The 25831-nt window shown below is 42.1% G+C and overlaps 1 protein-coding gene across 1 annotated transcript in view; it reads left to right on the top strand.

Annotated features, from left to right (window-relative positions):
• Cntnap2 (contactin associated protein 2) overlaps positions 1-25831 on the top strand; it is a 2113217-nt gene that overhangs the window by 1926722 nt on the left and 160664 nt on the right. The window contains exon 20 of the mRNA XM_051152463.1: positions 8228-8361. Within this exon, the coding sequence (XP_051008420.1) occupies positions 8228-8361 (134 nt within the window). The remainder of the gene's footprint in view (positions 1-8227; positions 8362-25831) is intronic.

The raw sequence follows: 25831 nt of genomic DNA, 5'->3' as shown, positions 1-25831 counted from the left end.
TGAGGACAGTGTCTGCCCCTCACCCAGAGTCCACTGGTAGGCAGGGAGGAGTGGGTCAGGTGGGCCCCTCCTGCTCTATAGTTGACTGTTGTGGGCCCATGGGGCCATCTTGATCACCCTCTGTACACTAAGCCAAAGGATCTGAATGAGAATCTGCAAGTGAGTTTGTCATTCAGCAGTGTCCTCTACAAAGAGTCTGGCTAGGCCAGAAGTATGCATATAAACATGTGTGTGTGTGTGTGTGTGTGTGTGTGTGTGTGTTCTGGCAAGAGATCACATCCAAAGATCTTCTAGGCCTGTGTGATCTGGCTAGAATACAAATACACCTTTAATCCAGGAGGCAGAGGCAAGAAGATCTGAGTTCAAGGCCAGCCAGTAGCAAGTATCAGGGAAAGAAAAGCTTAGGTCCAGGCACGGTAATACATGCCTTTAATCCCAAACAAAGGTAAAATTGATTTGTAGACGGAAGTACCCATGTTGGAAAGTGATGTCTAATTGAGTGGCAGAGAAGATTTGACAGAACAGGATACAGCCAACTCCCATGAGAAGAGAGAGGAAAGGGAAGCTACTTAAGAGGCAGTTTTACAGAAAGAAGGGGCAGTTTTACCGGGTCCGTAATAAAGAGATGAGTTGCAGCGAGAGAACTCAGGTGAAAACAGAGTGAGCAAAAAAATGAAAAAAAAAAAAAAAGCCAGAAGATTAGAGCAGATTGCTGAATTAGTTTGAGGCCGAGCTGAGAAATTCCAAGCAGAGAGACAAACTAGATTAAATAAATCAGCTGGGAGAGGAGTTTGAGCCAGAACAGCTGAGTTGAATCAGCCAGCCCAGCACTCGAAAAGGACAAGTAAGGGTGAGCTTATTATGCAGTCTCAGAAACTGAAAACATGCTAGGCCTAGGTTATATTATACAGAGGCTAGAAGCTTCCGGGACTAGGCCTAGGTTAGCAGAAGAGACAGTAATCCTCCAAGACAACAATTGAGGCAGGAAAATAAAATTACTTTTACATATATAAATATGTGTATATCTCTTTAACTCATTTTCTATGGAGTTTGTGAGTTTAAAATACAGAGGCTTTCTGTCCTATTGGCCATCTCTCTTCTTGCTTTTTAATGGATATTCAAATCTTGGATCATCTTGGAGAACAAGATTTTCTCCTATGAGATCTAAATTATTATCACAGTTGAGCTAAATATTTGGAAAATTATGAATTTTCAAAAATACTCTCTGGGCAATGCACTGTCAGTTTAAAAAAAAAAAGATGAAAGAAAATTATATGTTCCAGAGCCCCAGAGTTTTCCCTTTCAGAATTTATTAATTCTTTTAAGAGCCCCAAATCAGAATCTTCAGCATAAATATGCTCGTTGTGGTAGCTTACGTAAATAAGAACTGAAAAGGACCTAGAAAATCCACTTTAATAAAGCGGTATAAGAGGGAGCTATTATTTTATGGGCCATCATATGTCCATTAAAATAATGCTTGTGAAAAGTCATTAAAGACGGGGCAGTTCATATAATATAAGGCTACACTAAGGGGCGGCAAGGTGCAGCCTTGAATGTATATGATCAACTTAGCTCTATAAAACAAACACGGATAAATCAGAAGAGTGACAGCATGAGCACAGACTGTGATTAGATGTGCATGACTTGTTTCTCCCAAGTGACACCATTCTGTGCATGTCAGATGCTCACTTTGAGTACGTGTCACTTTTCTAATAAAAAAATAAATAAGTAAGTAAAATCAGAAGGCAAGTGCACAAGAGAGAAGAGTGCTCAACTCCCATGCTTCTGGGGTTCAGGCAATTACTAGCCCGGATCAGGCTCAGTGGGCTATTTAATGCACTGATGTCCTCCCTAGTGTACCAGCCTCCAAGTGGGCAGACAGCCTGTGGCTTCTCAGTCTCGCAAAAGGAAGCACTCACCTTGAGAGTGTCAAGAATCTGATGAGCATGTTCTAGTGGGCACCGTGCTGTCTGATCCTGTCACTTCCTTGCTAACATCTGCTTCCCAGCTATATATGTGGTAACTCACATGCGTGTTGCCTCTGTCCACACAACATGCATGGTGCTCCTGTGGGGCATTTATCATGAAAAAGCTTTTGATTCTATGGTAATGGTCGGCAGTTAGTGGTGCTCGCCTATGTACAGCATTCTCCTAAGTGCTTTAGATGCATTGATTCTGACGAGCTTTGGAACGCTATGAGGCACACATGATTCCCATCCCTTCCTCTGGATGGCAGAGCTGGAGTGCATAAAGGTTAGGAGTCTTGCACAATCAGCTGTTGAAGGGTTAGTGGGCGGGGGTCTCTGGATGCAGGTGTCTGAATCCAGGCTGGGTGCTCCCCACTGCAAGCATCCACAAAACAAGCTGGATGTATTTGGGAAACAAAGCCAGACATTTTCTTTGTGGGTTTTGGTAAGCCATCCTTAAAAAATGTTGGGGGGAAATGTAGCTTTTCCACATTCCAAATGCCACACCTGTAACTGAAATTTAGAGTTAAAAAAGAAGTTTGAAGAAAGAATTCAGGGAATAAAAGAACAAAAGGAGGAGGAAAGGGAGGAAGAAAGGAAAACACAAGACCACCAGTAAGGTCTATGGATGCCAACGTACAGGGATGAATGAAACAAAGGATTTAAGAGCCTGAACTAAATATCCTGGCTTCATCAGACTTCACATATCAAAAGCCCTTTTACTATTTCTCAAACTCAGTCTTTCTGGACCCTCCTTGTCCTGATAGCTATCGCTGCCTCTCAGAGACCGTGCTACCATCCCCCAAATGATTGTCTATTTTTCCTGATCTTGTAGCCCATGCAGGCAAGCGATTCCTGTAGCGCCGCCGACCCTCATGGTGATCCCTTCATTCCCTTTGTTCCCACTACTGCACTCCAAAGCAAACCTCGTTTAACTCAGGCTCCTGGTATTTTTCACATTGTGACACCACGGGAAGTAAACACACCTGAATGGCGCAGAGTAAATGATGTGTTTACAGGCCCTCACCAGAGACACCAGCTGTCCACCTCTTGTATATCTGCTGAGGAATGATGGTAGCCATAGCCCTGGCACCTTGTCAGACTCAGGTTTCTCCCTTTGCTGTGCTTCAGTGGCTTATGCCTCCCCCCCCCCCCCACCAAGGCAGTGCAGCCTTCCGTTACAAAGATAATGCTTAGTGGGCACACTGTGTTGTAGTCCTATTAACCATCAGTTGGTGACACACACAGGATAAAGCATGAAAGATGAATCCTACAACCTTCCAGTTGAAACTCATCAGTCTTCTGGGAGTAGACCTATCTAGATTCAAATGCTGGTTCTCCTTTTGGCTGCTGCCTTAAATGATCCATGAATAGCTCATACTTCCATTTCCTGATCTGAAAAAATGCTGTCTCTTTCAAAGGATTAATGTGCAAATACATATGAGATAAGGTGTCTTAGTTACTTTTCTATTGCTGTGACAAACACCACAACTGAGGCAACTTATAGGGAAAGGGTTTATTTGGGTCTTACAATTCCAGAGGGAAAGGAGTCTACCACCACCACCACCACCGTCATCATCATCATCACCATCACCATCATCATCATGGCAAGGAGCATGGAAGCAGGCAGGCAGGGTGGTGGAGCAGTATCTTAGAGCTCATATCCCAATCCACAAACAGGAAGCAGAGAGAGAGAGTACATTGGGAATGGAAGCTCAAAGCACCCCTGCCCCTCAGTAATATACCTCCTATAGCAAGTCCCATATCGTCTAATCTTTCCCAAACAATTCCACAACCTGGGGACCAAGTATTCAAACATATGAACCTATGGGGGCCATTCTCATTCAAAGGACCATATAAGGATTAGTAGGTACTCTAGCCAGAATCTACCAGTTCATTTTATGCATCCACACTCTACAATTTGAAGAAGCCCATGGTTAATAAGACTCGGGGGCCATCTGTGCTCAGCTCTCATGCTCACAGCACCCCCTAACCTGACCCCTCTCACTTTCCTCTGTAGTATACACCTCCGTGCCTTCCACTATAAGCCCTGACCAACCCTCACCTCTTTCTGATGACTTCTGGCTTCAAATTCTAATTACACTTACTTTCAGTTTCATTTGTTGGCACTTAATGTATTGTTATCTGTCACCACTATAAATATGCCCTGTCTTTCCAGAGAGATGCACAGCTCCCAGCACTACATTTCCTGCCTTACAATAGGTGCCCTGTAAGTATTTGTTGATGTTCAGGAGATAGTAAATCTGCTAAGCATGTGATTTGCCACAGCCAATAAAAGAGCAATTCCTTATAATGGCTTTAATTCACTTGGGAGATGAACATGAGCTAAAAGAAGGGAAGTGTCTCCCTATTTGAATAATATTTTACTTTAATGGGTAAATATTAACATTCTCACTACCATCACTTAGCGGTCTTCTTCTGTCATTCTTTGAAAGGGATAAATGCATCATTTAAATGTTATTACTTGAATGTTAACATAATTGTTTATAGATAGTCGCTACCTATACATTTAAAGTTGCAGCTCATCCTTTTTTCTCAGAGCAGATAATTTCTGTTAACATTATGTGAAGCACTTACTAGAATTTTAAATCATATTTACAAAGCCCAAGGAATCCATAAAAAAAGATGAAAATAATTTAATAGAAGTGGCAAACAAAAGGGGCCACTGGTGAACAGTAGAAGAGATATGCTGAGGTTTTGCCTCATTACCAGCTCCTCTGACCTCCATCCCACAAAGGAAGTTGCCTTTCTTTCACCGGTCTCTGTGTCCCCAGATCCACACATAGCCCCTGACCCTTCTGGGGATCTGGGACAGTTTGTCAGCAGCGAATTCTACTCTGCACCTGTAGTCAGACAGACAGCTCACTCTGAGGCCTTAGGAAAGCTGTGCTTTGCCCAGACACTAAATACATTTGTTCCAAAGAAATGAATAAATGGACAGTGAACACAAAAAGCTACATATCTAAGATCTCTATTGTCTAAACTGGAGCTTGCATCACTGCAGTGCATGCCGGGCATGGTAGCATGCACTGGGAAACCCAAAGGTAGGCAGGCAGGCAGAGGCAAGAAGAATTCTGGGGCTTGCTCGCAGCCAGTGTAGCTGAGTGAGTGGCTGCAGATCAGTGAGACTCTGCCTCAAAATGAAGATGGAAAGCAACTAAGGAATACACTCAGGTCAACGTCTGTCCTTCACATACTTAGGGACACATGTACAAGTGCACACACACACACGCACACACACACACACACACACACACACACACACACACACACACACACACACACACACACCACCCAAGACAACCTGACTTTTCTGCGTTACCAAGCACCTGATTAATGATCCCCTTAAATACGAATATGATTGTTTTTGTTCTGGTAGGATGAAGGAGAGATCAGGGAAACAGTATAAACAGTAAGGGGAAGTGAATGAACACTGAACAGCTTGGCCAGAGGGAGCAGAGGTAGGAAGGGAATGGAATATTCTAGAGAATAGGAGGAGTCCAGGGTAGCTTGGGTGTAAGAGAGAAAGTGTTATGATTTGCAAATAAAGCAGCAAGCACAGCTCTAGGGACAGAACTCCACCACTACATTAGAAATAAGCCCACATCCTGTGAGCAACTGAAAGGCATTGAAGGATTTTAAATGAAGTGGTGAAATAATCAGTTATGTGTTTTTGAAAAGATCTCTCTAGTTTGCAAAGAAAATGTTGGGAAGAAAGCACAAAAGCAAGGAGGCCATTCATAAGCACAGTCAACAAGTGCCCACTAACCAGACAGTCCTAGACGGGGGGGGGGGGGGGGGGGGGGGGGGTATGAGGCCACAAGAAGCAAAAATGAAAACTGTTGCTCTCCCAGAGCTCTCTCACTGAAACAGAAGACAGAGAAATGAGCGAAATGGAAACCTAAAGTGTGTCGTATGGCAAGAACTGTTATGGGAATGGAGTGTAAAGCAGAAAAGGAAGAACCTGGGTGAGGGAAAAGGAGGGAGAAATTTCCCCTTTTGTGGAGAAGTCACAGGAGTAATGACTAGTTATCGACACTAGTTTTTTAAACTCTGTTTTACCTGGGATATTTACTTCCACTACCTCCCTTCTCCACCCCAATCCCTTCCAACACCCCAACACTAGGTATGAGAGAAAAAGGTTAATGAAGATAGGGGGTGAGGACCTCTTTACTTCTCCAGGCCTGTGGCAAGGATAATGGAAGTGTGAAGCAAAGTGCATAAAGTGATGATGAGATAGAGGGCCAATGTCATGCCCAAGGTGCCAAAGGGACATCCAAGCAGAAGTATTGAGTTGAAGGTTAGAAAGAGTCAGAGCAGGATAGAAGTTTGGCTGGATTCCAGAATTGGGGTCTGATGTGCATGCTCCGGAAACAATAAGTCTAACTACATGACTATGAAAATGGGTGTGGATACAGAAAAGGGGGGTGGTAAAGGACTGTGACAGTGAAAAAGCCAGAAATGAGTGAGAAATTCACACAGTAGATGCTGGAAGCCCAGTGTAGATCTCACGTCCAGCAGAAAGGTACAGATCAGTGCGAAGGGCCTTTCCAGGGTTTTCAGGCCCTGGCAAGAGTAGCCTCAGTACAGTCAGAAGATGGGAAAATGCAGGGCTATGGTGAATGGGGCAGGGACTGGCCACGGAGAATGGACCATCTCCTCTAGTAGAATCTGTGTGGCTCCTGAGATGGAAAAGAATTAGTGGATATAAACACATTTAGAAAACAAACATCAGAAATGCTTGGTGGAAATGCCACAGCAAAGAAATTTAAGATAAGATGTGAGGATAAAAATTTGAAAATAGTGGTTTATTGAATTTTGTTCAGAAAACAAAAATAGGAAATGCAATTAATTCTTGATTATATTCTCAAATGTTTCCTTCAACTGCAGAAACATGGGGTTACATTTTAAATGGTTTGTGTAATGCTAGAATGCCTAAATATGGAAGGATGGCACTTGAAATCATTACACTCAAGTTATATACATGTGTTAAATGCTTACGTGAGAAATGCCTACAGCAGAGACTGCCAAGATGGCTAGAGTAGTTCGTTCTCTCTAGATAGTGAAGTTTTGGGTAAACTTTTTTAAGATTTATTTTTAATTATGTGTCTATGTGTGGAAGGAGATGGGCATGTGTGAGCACAATGCCTGCCGAGTCTAGAAGAGTGCAAGTGCATCAGATTCCCAGGGGCTAGTGATGATCTGCCCCTTGTGGGTGCCAGGAACCAAATTCAGGACCTCCGCAAGAATAGCGCATACCTCTATCAGACGAATTGTTTCTCTAGCCCCTTATTTCTTTTGTTTGTTTGTGTCTGTTTACTTTATAGTTTTGATTACTGTAGTTTTTTATCTTATAATTTAAAGCTGGAACATCGGTTCTTTTCTCTAAAAGAAAACTGAGAGAGAACAAAGAATCCACCGATGACAAGTTACTCAAACTCGTGCTAGAGAATCCTGGATGCGTCTTTAACCTTTCAGATGTCAAATGTTATTAAATATATGAAGCCTGTTTGAGTTTAAAATAATAAATAACATTAACATCATGTAAATATCATAAATAATAGATAAAGTTGTACTCATTATGCAGAGAGAGAGAGACTATGCTATGCAGAGAGAGATGGGAAAGGCAAAGTGAGCTATCACTGGGAAGGTTCGGGGACCTGGGACATCTATCTTATCCTTAAATTGCATTTGATTAATCCTGAGCCTTGAATACAATTCATTACTTTGTCTCTTTGGTCTCAATGGAGCCTCTCAAAATCCCATGCAACTTATCTTTTGCAAATTATATTTATTTTTAATATTGAAGGCTCATTATTCCTTTATATGCCAAATGTCACACTTTACTGGTGGAGCAAGACAATCCTTGCACTCAGGATTTATTTGTATTCCGTGTAGCATTTTCCTGGCCTGTATGAATCTCCACAGTACTATATGGATATTTGTCCTCTTTCTTCATTCCCAGCACCACCCCACTCAGAGCATTCATAACCAGCCACTGCTCCGACTTGATGCTAGTGATCACTGAAGCTTGTCATTGACAAGCAATGAGCATGCGTGAGCCTGCTGCTGTTAGCCTAGGCCCCTGGGTGGTGGGTCCAAATTCAAGACTGGAATGGTGCCTGTGGGCATGGAGGGAACAGCGTCTATGTGAAGCTGGAACTGCCGCAGTCGGTAAGTTGATGTTGAAATAAACCTCCAGCAAAAAAGCACTAGATCTCTTTCATTCGCTCCCATAGGAAACCTGCAGATCCGGTACAACCTAGGAGGAACCAGAGAGCCATACAATATCGACATAGACCACAGGAACATGGCCAATGGACAGCCACACAGTGTTAACATCACCCGGCATGAGAAGACCATAATTCTCAAGGTACGGATATGTGTACAAACACATCACAGTAGAAAATTATCATAATGTTATCGTCTCTCTATCTAATGATGCTTGACCATTGATTTGTGGGGCAATATTTAATGGGGTTTAGTTTATAAAACTGTGGATCAGACCTGGGGCCTTGCGAATGCTAAGTCAAGCCCTCTGCCACTGAGCTATAGCCGCAGCCATCTACTTACTTTTTATTATGTGGCAGGATCTTATTAAGCTTCCTGCGGTTAAGGGCTGAAGAGATGCCTCAGTTATTAAGAGCAGTTGGCTGCTCTTGTAGAGACCCTGAGTCCAGTTTCTAGCATCCACATTAGGTTCAGAATGGGGTAACTCTAACTCCTGGAGATCTGATGTCCTCTTCTGGCCTCTGTAGGCATCGGTACACATGTAACATAACACACACGCGCGCACACACACACACACACACACACACACACACACACACACACACAAAGTTGTCCCAGCTGGCCCTGAGCTTCTAATTTTCCTGCCTTGGCCTCCGAGGTAGCTACAGTTCTAAACTATGATTCTTTGGGAGAATTGGGGCAGGCGTAGAAATATATTTTCTGCTCAAAATGTCTACTATTGCAGTGTGAAGATATACATAGCTATCGCTTGGCATTCATGAGGAACTTGCTCCGTAACCCCCGATAGATCCCCAAATCTGAAAATGTTGAAGTCCATTATAGGATTTGCACAGCGCCGCTACCTACCTACCTGCACACTTACAGTCATCTCTCTACTCCTTGCCAACTTCATACAGCGTAACTTCTGTGTAAACAGTCGCTACGCTGTACAAAGGAATAAAGACAGAAAAACTTGTACACACTCAAGACAGACACAGCTTTGTTCTCAAATACTTCTGGTCTAAAGTTGGTTGGCCCCCCAAGGTCGCAGATGTGGAGATAAAGATAGTTACCTCTCATTCCCTGAGGAAAGGCAATGGCAGTTATGGTAGAGAAATCTTTTAAGGAGAAGCAGAATAAATATTGACTCTATAGTCTTGGTGGCCTCTTGCCTCTTTTTCTTACCTATCATTTGAGCATCTTTCAGGCTGCTCTTTCATCCATTCCATCATTTTTCCTGGCTACAGTCTAAGGCAGTGGTTCTCAACATTCCTGCTGCTGCAACCCTTGAATACAGTTCCCCATGTTGTGGTCATCACCAGCCATAAAGTTATCTTCATTGCCACTTCATAACTATAATTTTGATCTGTTATGAATCATAATGTAAACATCTGTGTTTTTAGAGGTCGTGACCCGCAGGTTGAGAACCACTGGTCTAAGGTATCTGAAGTTTGTCTTATTTCCATGCAAAAGATATTTTGGTCTCTCTCTGACCTACTTTTTTCATGACTTCAGGACAATCAGATAACAATACTGGAGGTGTTTTTTTCTCTTGCTTTATGGAGGTATTTCCTTTAAAAAAAAAATCCTCAAAATTCACTTTTCCCTCAAAACCTAAGGCTCTGGCAGTAGCTTTTCAGAAGACAAGCAGGTGGTTTGATCATTACCCTCAAGTTTTCTTTCAGGTTCATTTACTGCTCCCACCCTTAGCACTGACTTTTCAGTGGGAAAAAAAGGCAGTCTTGGAGACACCATGAATAAAACATGACATAAGGAAGTCTCCCTGGGAACCAAGCCCGAAGATCAAGGAGAGGAGCTGTCACCAGACTCTCTGGATGGGGCTCCATACAGATACCTGTCAAGGCAAAGAGCAGGAAACAGTTGCAGTGTCACCAGCCAGAGTGGCAAGTGGGGTGGTGCTCAGCAGGGCCTGTGCAGCATGCCCACCTCACCAGACTCTGCCAGGTGCTGGGAAATTCGGCTGCAAAGAAAGAGCAGAAACCCTGCCTCCTTTGAGTACTGGCGGATGTCATATTCAGAGCTTGATGAGGAAGATGCACGCAGCCTTAGCAATAAATGCTGGAGGGCATTTTAAAAAGCCACCCTCCCTAGGAAAATGACAGCGTGCTGTTCCCGCCTGTTAGGTCGTCTATCAGACGTGGATTACATAGGGTTGGTTACCTCACAGTGGCTGACAGGCAGAATCCTTGGGCTTTTGTACAGTACCAGGCACACCTTACACATTACATATTGTTGGGCACCTCAAGCCTATCTTAACCAGGACCTAAGCTTTATTCAGGAAAGACAGGAGAGGGCTGGCAAGATTGGCTCAAAGGATAAGTAAGGCACTTGCCACCAAGCTTGAGTATAAATTCAATCCCCAGTTCCATGGTGCATGGGAAAAACTTACTCCTGAGGGTTGTCCTATGACCTCCACACACTCACAATGACATATGCCCACATGCCCGCACATGCACACGCATGCACGCACACACACACACACACACACACACACACACATATGCACTAACAATAATAATTTAAAGCCAAGAAATAGATGGCTTTATGCTGTCTTATGGACAATGTATTCATTGGCACTTAATTAAACTTTCTCTTACTTTTTATATTTTTTTATTTTTCTTTTTATCTGAATAAAGTTTCCCCTCTCTCTACTCCTCTCAGTTGCTCCCCACCTCCTCTCTCATCTGGATCTACTCCCTTTCTGTCTCTCCTAAGAAAATAACAGGGTTCTAGGGGGTAGCAAAACATAACAAAATAAAATAAGGTAAGATAAAGCAAAAGCCATCATATCAAAGTTGGATAAGACTAGCTAACAGAAAGATAAAAGAACCCCAAGTGAAGGCACAAGAAGCAGGGACCTACTTATTTACATTTTCAGGAGTCCCATAAAAGTATTAGACTGAAAACTATAGTAAATATGCAGGGGACCTGGGGCAGACCTGTGCAGACTCTGTGCTTGCTGCCTTGGTCTCTGTGAGTTCATATGAGCTTTGCTCAGTTATCTGAGAGGCCTTGTTCTCCTGGTGTCCTCAGTCCTCTGTGTGTCCCCCCACTATTTCTTCCTCCTCTTCAGTGGGGATCCCTAAGCCTGAGTGGAGGGATTTGATGAATACATTCCATTTAGAGCTGTGTCCCAAGGTCTCTGTCTCTGTGTCTCTCTGTCTCGTTGTCTCTCTCTGTCTCTCTCTCTATCTCTCTCTGTCTGTCTCTCTCTCTCTTTCTCTCTCTCTCTCTGTCTCTCTCCCTGTCTTTCTCTGTTTCTGCCTCTGTCTCTCTCTCTCTCTGTCTGTCTCTGTGTGTCTCTGTCTCTCTCTGTCTCTGTCTCTCTCTCTCTCTGTCTCTCTCTCTCTCTTTCTCTCTCTCTGTCTCTCTCCCTGTCTTTCTCTGTTTCTGCCTCTGTCTCTCTCTCTCTCTCTCTGTCTCTCTCTGTGTCTGTCTCTCTGTGTGTGTGTCTCTCTCTCTCTCTCTCTCTCTCTCTCTCTCTCTCTCTCTCTCTCTCTCTCTCTCTCTCTCTCTCTCTCTCTCATGTCATATTAAGTGTCTGTGTATTTGTTCTCATCTGCTGCAGCAAGAGGCATCTCTAATGGTGGCTGAATAAGGCACCAATACATGAGTATATCAGGTTGTCATTAGGAGTCATTTTATTGTTACAAATTTTTTAGCTCAGTAGTATTTGATTTTACCCTAGGTCTCTGGACTGTCTAGACACCAGATCTTGGTTACCCAAGCACTATTTATTAATAGTTCTATCTCATGGAGTGGGCCTTAAGTCAAATCAGACATCATTTGGTTACTCCTATAAGGTTTGTGTTGCCACTGCCCTAGCATATTTAGTAGACAGGAAAGGGTGTAGATGAAAGGTTTGTGACGGGGTTGGTGTTTGCTTTCCTCTTTTGGTAATCTGCAGAGTACCTTTCCATGTCATAGATATTATAGCATGGGGGTGATGGTTCTATTTAGTCAAAAGCTCTACCTCTTCATGGTCAATGAGTTGTGCACATATTGTCTTTGTGTCGGTTTGTAGAGAGCAACCTATTGTCTTGGCAACAGCCTGGGCTGTTTAGAGATTTTCATGCAACCCCTTTGACCAACGACTCAACTGAAGAAAACACACTTCCAGCCCTGGGAGCTTCATTTGGTGACAAGAGATGAACAGTAGGGCTTCTGTCACTCTCATTATCTGAAGACTTCATTAGGAGACTTCACGTCCAAATATTTACACTAGGTTCCCATACCACCCCTCAAATTCTTCAATTATGTCTCTCCCCTCATTCCCTCCCTCAATCCCACCTCTCCTTCCCCTTCCCACATGATCCTCCTGTTCTTCCTCTCCCCCCGAGATCCAGTCAACCCATAAAATCTATTCTATTTTCCCTTCCCAAGAAGACCCATGTGTCCATTTCCTCCCTTCCTCTCTGCCTAACATCTCTGGGTCTATAGATTGTAGCTTGGTTATCATTGATTTCAAGGCTAATATCCAGATATAAGTGAATACATACCATATTTTTCTTTCTGGATATGGGTTACCTCAGGATGATTTTTTTTCCTAGTTCTATCCATTTGCATGCAAATTTCATTATGTCATTTTTTTTATCAGCTGACTAATACTTTATTGTGTAAATGGAGTATTTTCTTTATCTGTTCTTCAGTTCAGGGACATCTAGGTTGTTTCCAATTTCTGGATATTATGAGCAGAACAGCAATGGCACGTAGTTGAGCAAGTGTTTCTGTAGTAGGATGGAAGCGTCCTTTTGAGTATATGCCCAAGAGTGGTATAGGAGGACCTTGAGGAATATTGAGCTTCTCCTGGCTCGATCCCTTTTCTGCATCTCCCTTCTCTTTTCTAGCCTATTCAATCATCTTTCTTCCTGCACTAACTCTCTTCTCTAACTCTACTCCTAACTCAACACTTCTTTGACACTACTCAATCTCTCTCAGCCTCCATTGGCTCTTGTATATCCTCTATTGTTCCCAGAAGTCCAAAAGGCAACTGACACTGAAGGTCATAGGATCAAGCAGTTCTAATGGCTAAGCATTCCCAAAAGGCCAGTTGACTACCCACTGGGGATCCTTTAAAAGGTCACACACACATACAAACAAGTGTTCATCTTGTTCCACATCCTCACCAGCATGAGCTATCACTTGTATTACTTATCTTCACCATTCTGACAGATGTAAGATGGAATCACAAAGTAGTTTTGATTTGCATTTTCCTGGTGGCTAAGAGTGTTAAACAATTCTTTAAGTGTTTTTCAGCCATTTGAGATTCCTCTACTGAGATTTCTCTGTTTTGATCTGTATCCCACTTTATAATTGGGTTTTTTGATATCTAATGTCTTCAATTTTTTATTTTGGATATTGGCCCTTTAATAGATATAGATTTGGTAATATATATTTTCCCCATTCTATAGGCTGCAACTTTGTATACATGATGGTACCCTTTGCCTTCCAGAAGCTTTTCCATTTCTGGAGGTCCCATTTAATAATTATTGATCCTAGCGCCCATCTATCAGTGTTCTGGTCAGAAAATCTTCTCCTATGTCAATGTATTCAAGGCTATTCCCCATTTTCTCTTCTCTCAGGCTGAGCGTGTCTGATTTTCTGTTGATGTCTTTGATACACTTGGACTTGAGTTTTTGCAGGGTGGTGAATATAAATCTATTTGCATTCTTCTACACACTGACATTCAGTTTGACCAGCACCATTTGTTGAGCATGCTTTTTTTTTTCAGTGTGTATTTCTGGATTCTGTATCAAAAATCAAGTGTCTGTAGGTGGCAGGTTTATGGGTCAGTCTTCAATTCAATTCCATTGATCAATGTATCTGGTTTTACGTCAGTAGCATGCTGTTTTTATTACCATAGCTTTGTAGTATAACTTGAGATCAGAAATCTTGAGACCTCACACAGCTCTTTTATTATTTAGGATTATTTTATCTATCCTGAGTATTTTGTGTTTCCATATAATGTTGGGAATTGTCCTTTGAAGATCTGTGAAGAATTGTATTGGAACTTTGATGAGGATTGCATTGAATCTGTAGCTTGCTTTTGGTGGTATGTTTATTTTCACTTTGTTAATCCTCCCAATCAATGAGCATGGGACATCTTTCCGTCTAATATCTTCTTCAACTTCTCTCTTCAAAGACTTGAAGCTTTTATTATACAAGTCTTTATATACTGTGGACTAATTTGAGGAATATTGATGTTAACTCTTCTTTGAAAATCCAGGTGCTAGAGAGATGGCTCAGAGGTTAAGAGCACTGACTGATCTTCCAGAGGTCCTGAGTTCAATTCCCAGCAACCACATGGTGGCTCACAACCATCTATGATGTGATTTGATGCCCTCTTCTGGTCTGCAAGTGTACATGTAGACAGAACATTGTATACATAATAAGCAAACAAACAAACAAATAAATTTTGAGAGAGAGAGAGAGAGAGAGAAGAAAAAAAAGAAAAGAAAAGAAAAAAAAGAAAAGAAAATGTGGTAGAATTCTGCACTAAAATCATCTGGCCCTGGACTTTTTTGGTTAAGAAACTTTTAATGACTGCTTCTATTTATTTTACTAGGGGTTATATGTCCATTTAAAATTGTTTATCTGATCTCTAACTTTGGTAAGTGGTATCTATTGAGAAAACTATGCGTTTCTTTTATAATTTCCAACTTGATGGAATACAGGTTTTTAAAGTATTTCCTTATGACTCTCTAGTTTTCCTCAATGTCCATTACCTTGTCCCTCATTTCATTTCTGATTTTGTTAATTTGGATATTCTCTGTTTGCCTTTTAGTTAATTTGGATAAGGGTTTATCAATCTTATTGACTTTCTCAAAGAATCAACTTTTTGTCTCATTGGTTCTTTGTGTTGTTCTGTGTTTCTGTTTTGTAGATTTCAGCCCTCAGTTCGGTTATTTCTTGCCATCTACTCTTGGGTGTGGTTTTTGTTCTAAAGCCTTTAGATATGGTTTTAAGTTGCTAATATGAGAGCTCTCCATTTTTTAATTGTAGGCATTTGGTGCAATGAACTTTCTTCTTAATACTACTTTAATTGTGTCCCATAAGTTTGAGTATGCTATATATACTTTTTCACTGAATTCTAAAAAAAAAAATTTTAATGTCTTTATTTCTGTCTTGACCTATTTTTCATTAAGTAGAGAGTTGCTCAGTTTCCATGAGTTTGTAAGCTTTCTGGTGTTTCTGTTACTGGTGAAATCCAACTTTAATCTGTGGTGGTCTCATAGGACACAGGGAGTTATTTCAATTTTCTTGTATATGTTGAGACTTGCTTTGTGCCTGAGTATGTGGCCAATTTTGGAGAAAGTTCCACAACCTGCAGAGAAGACGGTATATTCTTTTGTGTTTGGTTAAAACAGTCCACAGATAACTTTTAGATCTATTTGGTTTATAACATCTGTTAGCTCTAGTATTTCTCTGTTTAGTATCTGTCTGGATCACCCGTCTATTGGTGAGAGTACAGTATTGAAATCTCCCACTATCAGTGTGTGAAGGTCAATATGTGATTTAACCTGTAGTAGTGTTTCTTTTATAAACTTAGTTGCCGTTGTGCTTAGAGAATAAATATTAATAATCGAGCTCTCTCTCCCTCTCCCCCTCTCTCCCCTCCCCCTCTTCCTCCCCTTTCTCTCCTCTCTCTCTCTCTCTCCCTCCCTCCCCTGTCTCTTTCTCTCAGTGTGTGTGTGTGTGTGTGTGTGTGTGTGCACGCACATATTTCCCTTTCTTTGATTCTGATAGTCTGAGATTATTTATTCTCTCTGTTTTTATGGTTGTACTTAACCTCTTTAGGTTGAGGTTTTCCTCCTATCACCCTCTATAGGTCTGTATTTGTAGATTAACATTTCTTAAATTTGGTTTTATCATGGAATCTCTTATTTTCTCTATCTATAGTAATTGAGAGTTTTGCTGGTCATAGAAGTCTTTCCTGGCATCTGTGGTCTCTTAAAGTCTACAGCACATCTGTCCAGGAACTTCTGGCTTACAGAGTATCTGCTGAGAAGTCAAGTGTAAATATATCTGCCAGTATATGTTACTTGGTCTTTCTCTCTTGCAGCATTTAATATTCTTTCTTTATTTGGTATGTTTAGTGTTTGATTATTATGTGGTTCTTTCTTTTATGATCCAATCTATTTTGTATTCTGTATGCTTCTTGTACCTTTATAGGAATCTCCTTCTTTACGTTAGGAAATTTTTCTTCTATGGTTTTATTGAAAATAGTTTCTGGGTCTTTGAGTTGGGATTCTTCACCTTCCTCTGTTCCTATTACTTTTAGGTTTTGTCTTTTCATAGTCTCCCAGTTTCTTGGATGTTTTATGTCAGAAGTTTTTTGGATTTAATATTTTCTTTGACTGATGTGTCCATTTCTTCTGTTGTACTTTCAACGCCTCTTCCATCTCTTATATTCTGTTGGTGAAACTTGCCTCTGTAGTTCCTGTTTGAACTCCTAAATTTTTCATTTCCAGAATTCCCTCAGTTTGTGTTTTCTTTATCAATTCCATTTCCATTTTCAGATCTTGAACAGTTTTATTCATTTTCTTTCGCCATTTGTATTTTCCTGGATTTCCTTAAGGGATTTATTTTGTTCCTCTTTAAGGAGCTCTATCATATTCATAAAGGTGTTTTTAAGGTCTTTTTCCTGTACTTCAGCTATGTTTTAATATTCAGGTTCTGTATAATAGATTAGCTGAGCTCTACTAGAGACATATTGCCCTGGAAGTCTGTGTTTTTATACTGTCATCTAGGCATCTGGGATTAGGATGATTATAGGTCTACGTGCTGATTTCTGGATTCATCTTGGTTAGCCACATGTCTTGTTCCTTGGTTTTAGTCTCCTCTACGGATTTTCAGAGGATGTAATGGCTGTGTATTACCTGGTAGGAAATTTTCTTTGGACTTGATAGTTATGGCCATTGTGGAGTTCCAAGTAAAATGTGTTTCTTGGTAGTGGGATCTGATAGATGGGGTAAGACTGGGGGTCTGACAGGGTTCTCAGGAGGTAGGAGAACAGAGGGCTGAACCAGGATCTGCCTATTTCAGTAAAGAGACAGTAAAGAAAGGTTACCACAAAGCTTCTGCTATTGTGCTGGTTACAAGACTTGGAGAGGGGGAGATCTACACACAGCCTACTGCCTCCCTGGCAGGAGTGGTCTGTGGGTTAGGGGGAGTGCCTGCTGGAATTGGGGGATAGGATAAAGTAACAAGTAGGAGAGGGATGTTAGGATTGGCAGGTCTGTGGAATCCACGGAGATATGGGCCGAAGGTGAAAGGTGACTGGTGCAATTGTCCTGTTGAAGAACTAGGAATGTGACTGGGAATTGGGTTTGGAGAGGAGAGAGTGGTGAAGGTCTTCAGTTAGCTTAGCTGTTTTCTTGTCCTGCTCAGCCAGTGTGTTTACAGGGAATGCCTGCTGGTATTGGAGGCTGGGACACTGGGATGAGTTAAGGGAAGAAAGGTTGGAAAAGATATTTGTGATCCATTGGGGAACGGGGTCAGAGAGAAAAGGGAGACCACAGCAGGTGCTTTGCTACAGAGGTGGGGGTGAACATGGGAGATTGGGACTGGAGGAGCAGGAAGAAAGGTGAGGATCTGCTGTCAGCCTATATGCTTCCCTGGGAGGAGTGGCCTTTGGGTTAGCAGGGAGTCCCTCATGGAGTTGGGGGATGGAATAAAGCAATGAGTGGGCAGAGGTTGAAATGGAGTACAGAGGTTAGAAGCAGGAGATCTATAGGATACACAGGAGGTAAGGGCAGGAGTTCAGGGAGGCCTACACCAGGCATCCTGTTACAGAGCTGGGGTTGAGACTGAGAGATTGGGTCTGGAGAAACAGAGGCAGAGGTGAAGATCTGCCATCTGCCTACCTATTTTGCTGGCAGGAGTCCATTTTACAGAATGCTTTAAAGAACATTTGCATATATAAGTTAGAACCATATAAGCTATTACTTTGCATTGACTTTTATATGAAATTTTATTGAATATTCTTGCTGTTAGACCCTTCTATTCATCCATGACTAACATTAGTAACATTTACCAGTGTAACTTTTAGGCAAATAGGCAGAAAGCCTTGGTTCCTGATGTACTGATATGCATTCCATTTGTTTTTGATCCCTTTTGACATTGTAGAACTCTTTGGCAGCCTCCACATTGAGGTCATATGGCAAGAATGCAAACATTTGTGTTAATGTGCTTCCTTCTGTAGATGTTACGATATTCTCTTGAAGATGTTAGGAATAAAGCCAGGCATGGTGGTTCCTAAATCTCATCACTTGAGGGACAGAGACAAGAAGAGTGGTGTGAGTTCAAGGCTAGGACTGTCTGTGTAGCAATGCCAGGTCTCAAAACTCAAAACAGATATTAGAACTAAACAAAATAGCGATTGGAAAATTGTAAATGTTAAATATTGAAAACCTGAAAACTACCTGTTAAGATGCCTCCTTTGATTTGGGCACTCCTAGTTGGCACATAACCTGAAATAATATAGGCATTCTTTGATCTAGTCAGAGTTTGTCATTTCATTGTTTTTTCCTCATACAATTCAGAAGCTTTATTCCTAACATAGACCACCTAACCACATGATTTGCATAGAGAGTGAAAGTGGCTTAATATGTATGTAAAGAGCAGAAAATCATTGTAAGTGCATTTGAGATGTGGGAAAATAGTTGGTTGTAGGTATAAGGCTATCATGTCATTCAAATGCTGATTTCTGTAGCCCCCATGTCTGGTTGCAATCCTTGATTTTAGAAACTCCTGTCTCACTGTTGTGTAAACACTGCTCCCCAATTGTCCCCTGATATGCTAATAAAGCAACTTATAGCCAACTGCTGAGCAGGGGACAGAATACAGCTGGACTTCCTGCCAGCCAGGGTAGGAGGAGTTAGAGGAGGACGTAGGGGACTGAGCCATGAGAGGGGTCAAAACGAGATCAGCGGAGGAGCTGGAGCATGAAAACTACAAAGCACAAGTATCTCTGGGATGTATGCTGGGAGGAAATCAGACTAGCTTAGAGGGTTAAGAATAGAGAAATAACTGCTCAGCTATTGTGTCATGAAGCTTATTGTTAAACAGATACAAAAGAGTCTCAATTATTTGTGTGATAGCTGTAAGAAAGAAACTGAAAACAAGCACAGTTAAATAAAAATAACCACACCCTGGTGCCACACATTGGGATTTACTACTAACTACTACTACTCCCAATTGTAGCCTCCTCCATCGTTGCCTCCTGATCCCACCATTTCTCCCTCATCTCCCCTCCCCTAGCCCTCAGAAGGGGGGAGCCCTCCTCCTCTATCATCTGACCTCACCCTATCAAGGCTCATCTGGACTGCCTGCATCCTCTTCCTCCATGGCCAGGAGGAAGTGATCAACAAGTGAACACCAGAGTCCGTGTCAGAGGCAGCGCCTACTCCCCATATTATGAAACCCACAGAGACTGTGCTGCCTGTCGACTGCATCTGAGCAGAGGTTCTAGGTCCTCACCATGCATGGTCCTTGGTTGGTGCATCAGTCTCTGCAGCACCCCGACCCCAACCCAGATTTGTTGCCTCCATTGGTCTCCTTGTGGAGCTCCTGTCCCCCCCCCCAAGGCCCTGTACTCCGCCCCAAAGTTTGGCTGTGAGTCTCAACATCTGCTTCGACCTCTCACTGGGTGGAGTCTTTCAGAGGATCTCTATGGTAAGCTCCTGTCCTGTTCCTTCTCTTCGACCATTTCCAGTGTCTATTCTATTTGCCCTTCGGAATGAGAATTGAGCATTCTCCCTAGAGTCCTCCTTGTTATTTAGTTTCTTTTTGTCTGTATTGTACTGTGGTTATCCTATATTAGGTGGCCAATATCCGCTTATAAGTGAGTATGTACCATGTGTGTCTTTCTGGGTCTGGGTTACCTCACTGAGGATGATCATTTCTACTTCCATCCATTTGCCTGAAATTTTCAAGATTTCCTATTATATTATTTTAGCAAGCTTCACAGCACAAGAACTAAGTAGTTATTAATCTATTCTTAGTCCTCTAAGATAATTTGATTTCCTCCCAGGGTACATCCCAGAGATACTTATATTTTGTAGCTTTCCTTGCTGAAGTCTCTCTGTTTGTCCCTCCTGAATCCCCTACTTCCTCTTCTAATTCTTCCTTCCTTGGCTGGCAGGAAGTCCAGCCCTAGTCTCTCCCCTTCTCAGCAACTTGCTTTAGGTTGTGTTACTGGCATATCATGGGACAATGGGAGAGCAGTATTTGTATAACACTGAGACAGGAGATTCTTAGAACAAGGATTGCAACAAGATATGGGTGGGGATACAGAAATCAGCATTTGATTTACACAGTAAACATGCCTACAGTTGGTTGTCATATCTAAATCTATTTTCCTTAGGTCATTGAAATGGGAAATTTAAAAAAAAAAAAACATATGTATAGGATAATCTCTGGCTTTCTGGAGTCTGACAGGCTCAAGTCCCTGTATCAATGTGAAACAAAAGGCAGACACAGGTTCTGCTGATCCAGAAAGAAACTGAGCGTGCCTGTGATCTTCTCTTCTGTTTTTTTCCCCTTGCAGATGAAGGCAGCGTAGCAGAGATGGATTTTAATATAGAGATGGAGCTTAAAGATCTGAGAGTGCAATGGGGGTTGTCAGAGAGAATACAGCAGTAAACCCTAGGGTGTCAGCTGATTTAAAAGCTCAAGGTAGCTCACTCTATAACCATAGAACCAGCAAAATGATGTTGTAATGTCTGTGACTGTGACTCCATATGAGAACGGAGATCTAGGGGTGGAGACAGGAGTGTTGAAATAAAATGCAAACACAGGAAAGTTGTTCCACTGCAAAAATATTATAGTGCTGAGTAACTAGCTCAGCCAAAGAGTATCCATTAGATAGTCCCTAAATTTTATTTTGTAATTTTTAAAATTAAAATAAAATCACCCCATTTTTGCACTTCTTCTACTTGTTTTCTTACCATTTCGCTTCTCCAACACCCTCTCAAATTCATGATCTCTTTTTCTTTATAATTGATATCTGTCTATTAACAATGCACCAATAAATGCCTATAATGTGCTGAGTCTGTTCAGTGATGCTTGCATGTGTATGTTTTCAGGTCTGAACACTAGGTATTGGATAACCAGTTAGGAGACTCATCTCTGGGGCAACTAATTCTCCCTCTCTCAGGAGTGCCTAGTTGCCTGTAGCTCTCTGTCTTGGGATAAGTCCCCGTTAGGTTTCCACACACACTAGCATGTCCAGTGGTATTATCCTTGTTTAAGTCTCATTTAAGCAGGCATATTATTGTGATTTCATGGGTGCAGCTTCTATGTCATTTCTAGGAGACATCTGCCTTGTGATTATTAGGATAAATATGGAGAGTGCAATTAGGAATTCCAGTGGTTTAATAAAGTGTCAATAGTAGGTTATATCATAAGATCCATGACTGCAATTGCCATGGATCATTGGCTAGAGTTCCAGTAACAGGCAATATTTCTCTTCTGTTGAGCAATCTTTAAGTTTAATTACATAGACCAGCTATTGCCAGATAAGAGTGCCACTGTTGCACCCTCTGGGAGGCCCTACCATGTTGATCATTTGTGGTTGATAGTCATTACGATTGGTTGTTTCTCTCTCCTGGAAGCTTCTATAGCATCTGCCAGGATTATGAAAGCTAGTCCTCATGGAGGAGATTTTACTGTCACATCCAGCCTACGTTCTCTGAGTCCCATGTCCCGTGTGCTTGCTGATTTGAGCAATAGGGCCTTACCTTCAATTTCTGGCAAATCGATTAATCTATATTATTTTAGGAGTCTCTTTGACCGCCCCCCTCCATGACTAACCATTAAAAAGATTTCCCATGTTGACATCTTTGGGTTTGAGAATTTGTCTTGGGAACCTTTGATTCCCAAATACATCCTGTCTCCTTTGAGGACTTGGTTGTTTCTAGGTTATGCGGGGACACAGTTGGGTCCCTGAGTCCTGAGGGTTAGAGTGCGTCATTGGCTGCTATGGGCCCATGTTCTGACTGGGCTACTTTCCGATCATGCTTTGTCCTGGGGTTCTCGCAAACAGGTTTCATCTGGCCTGCACTGATTTCAGGGATTAACCAGGGGTACTCTTGTGGTAGTACAGACCATGCTCAAAATCCACATATTTAGTGGTAGGCCCTCCATGTGCACACACTAAGGCTCATTAATAGACTTTCTCACTTCCCAAATCAATCCATCAATAGGCAAGTGAACAGGGAGTGTGATATAAAAGCTTTGGTTAAGATGATCCAGCCATTGTGTATCATAATCCCCAGTTGTGGAAAGTCTGTTCTGTTTGTAACTCCCCACTGATGCTGACCCAAATGTGTCACATTCAGAGTCTGCAGGTCCCTTTCCAGGAGTGGGGGCAGCCAGGTACCTAAAGATCAGACCTCCTTAGGGTATCACCTGCAAGTCAATGGGAGAGCCAGTGAAATATGTCATCATTGGCCTTTCTTTTCATACTGTCTAGTGGAATCTCCTATCTCTGAAGGGAAAGGATGTGTGTGTGCATATGAGGAACAGAGTGAATAAAACCTAGATAAGAAAGAGGGTCCCTATGATCACGGACGTCTATATGTAAGAAAGGATCATTGGTTCGCAAGGCCATGAAAAGTGACAAGATGTTTTCCTGCAAAGGCCCTGTGGTACTGGGAAGATTGTGCATTGATAAAGACTAGGGGAGTGGGAGGCAGAGATGGATGGATGTAGTAGAGTGAACACCCTAACAAGTCTGCCACCTACACTTCCCAAGATCATCAAGGGCAAGCCCAGAGTTGTAACACATCAACCTTTAGTTCCTCTAATTGAAGGAACATAGCACATTTTACTGCTCCTTGATGTGACTCTTTACCTGACTGCATTGTGGCGCCATGCATGGATATCACTGGGAGGGTATTCATCCTCATGTGGAGTCTCACTGGAAAACACTTTCCAGATGACTTCTACCCTGTGACCCACACTGAATGTACACTTCCTCTTCTGCCCTTAGCCCTTATCAGAAACTTTCTAAAAGTAGTGCTAAATTTAGAAATTTTATCCCCATGAATTTGGGGTTTCGGCACTGGAGGGGGCTGGTTACTAGCCCTAAAATTTAGGAATTTTATCCCCACGAATTTGGGAGTAGGTGAGAGTTCCTACCTACTAGGCCCTTTCTTTAGTTTTCCTTGGATACTCGAACTAAAGGCAAAGATACAAAGCATGGACAGAGGGGCACTGATCTTCAGGATGAGGTCTGAGCATGCAGATATGCGCCAAGCACATGGAGACAGCAGGTGAAAAGGGATGTGCTAGCTACCCACACTTGCTGTTAGTAACCATCACAGCCTGTTCTTGAGAAGTTCAATCAAAGACTGAAAAACAGTCAGAAATAGAAGGAGAGGGACAAAATGGGCATTTCAGGATAAACCATGGCAGCAGATGAACTTTATATTTATTAAAAACTATACACATAATGCTAGGGAATGAAATGCCCGGTAAAGAATAATGTAAGACTACAAGCCTTCAGAACTGTATTGTGTATAGACATGAAGGCTAGTATCTACAGAAATCAGGGTAAACATCTGGCTACTTCTAGGTAGGCTCTGGTGAGTCTTTAAGTAAGCATAGAAAACTATGTCTCAACGGTTGGCACCAAAGGAGAGATTTCAGAATTTTCAATTACACATTTGCATTAAAATTGTGTCTGTACCAGAGTTCGTGTGAAAGTCAGTCCCCAGTCTCCACGCAACTGTGGAGAATGTCCTGTCCATTGGCTAGATCTGGGTAGAGGTTCAAAGTTTACTGCACATATTGTCCTTGGCTGGTGTCATAGTTTGAGCAGGACCCCTGGACCCAGATCCGCCTGTCATAATGTTCTTCTTGTAGGTTTCTAAGGCCCTCTGGATCCTTCTATTTCCCCATTCTCCCATAATTCTCTCACCTAAAGTCCCAATAGGATGTCCTCCCCTCTGACCCACTTTCCTGGTAAGTGAAGACTTTCATGGGAAATGCCCCTTGGGCTAGTGTCCAGATATAAGTGAGTATATACCATTTGAATCTTTCTGCTTCTGGGTGAACTCACTCATTATGATCATTTCTAGTTCAATCCATATTTGACCATGTCCCCTTGATGAGGAGGCCTGCTGACACTCAGAGGAAGGATAACAGACTACCAAGAAGAGACTTGATACCCTATGAGCATATACAGGGGGAGGAGGTCCCCCTTAGTCACAGACATAGGAGAGAGGAATAGGGAGAAAGCAAGAGGGAGGAAGGAATGGGAGGATACAAGGGATGGGATGACAATTGAGATGTAATATGAATAAATTAATAAAATATTAAAAATACATAAATAAATAAAATATTACCCATAAAAATTTGTGTCTGAACTCCTAGGTCATCACATTCTTAATACAACAGGTTACTTGATGTTTCTAATCAGGTCAGGTTGAGGATCAGGGACAACAGAGAGTGGCTAAGAACCTGAGATGTCCGAGTAAGAAGGTTTGGACCATAGTCTTGAAGTTTATAAGGGTGATATCAGACTAACAATGCTGGTCATTTTAGTGGTTCCAATTTCTTCTGAGGTCTTGGTGTTGGCTAGTACACACTTGAAGTCATCTTCTCCTGGATCTCTTGAAGACAGATAGCAGCTGGGCACATAATGGCTACTGAATGTGGCCCACATACCCATCATGCCAAGGTTTTCCCAGATTGTTTCTCTGGTATGACCCAAACATAATTAAAGCCATATTTTGTGGTCATGGGTCTTCCAAGTTGATCATAACCACAACCCTTGAAGTTTAATTTGTCCCAGGCTTCTTGGTGGTGATGGAGGCCCCATCTTACACTGCTATCGATTGGGGGTCAATCATCAACTTAAGAAGCCTTGTTTATGCATCTAATATTTTGGGTGAACAGAGTCTAGCTTAGGGGGAAAAGGTCAGGTAAAATCATGAAAAAGCCATGTGCCATCTGACCATTCTTGATATTAAAGCATGACCATGTTGTCTGGCTCCATGAATTGATGTATTCTGGTTGGATAAGCAGAAGATCCAAATATATCCCCTTGAAGTTAGGTTTTACATGGGCTTGTTTGATCAAGAATCCTCAGATTACACTGATACCAGTCATTATGGTCAGTCATCAGCAGCACAATGCCTGGTTTTGAGAATAGGGTCTGGTTTGGAAAACAAAACCACTTGCAGTCAAGGGCAGGAGCAGTCTAAGCATTCTTTATATTAAGGTATTTTCATTTTGTTTGGTCACTCAGGTGAGTTCTTGCCTCCACTAAGGCAGTGGTGTAGTTCTGGACCCCTTGTAGTGAGGAGTGTCCAAGTTCATGAAAAGAGGGCGGGCCCACACGCCCTTGAATTTAAGCTGGACCCACAGCACTTGGAAATCAGGGAGCTGCCAGGATCCCATTGCTGTTATTTTATGGCCTTTGCCATTATTTCACTTATCAGACCATGACTCCTTGTGGTTAAGCTATGTCCAACCTTCCTGGAACAGTGTGTGTGGCCTAAGTCACAAGTAGGTCAGCTTCTTATCCTTGGTCTCTGGAAGGTCTCACACAAGAAGACCTGGGCACAGAGGATTTCTGGGTG

Source organism: Acomys russatus, chromosome 10 (assembly GCF_903995435.1).
Source record: "Acomys russatus chromosome 10, mAcoRus1.1, whole genome shotgun sequence".
NCBI lineage: Eukaryota > Metazoa > Chordata > Mammalia > Rodentia > Muridae > Acomys > Acomys russatus.
Note: the sequence above shows the minus strand (reverse complement) of the source record. Positions and strands in the feature narration are given on the sequence as shown.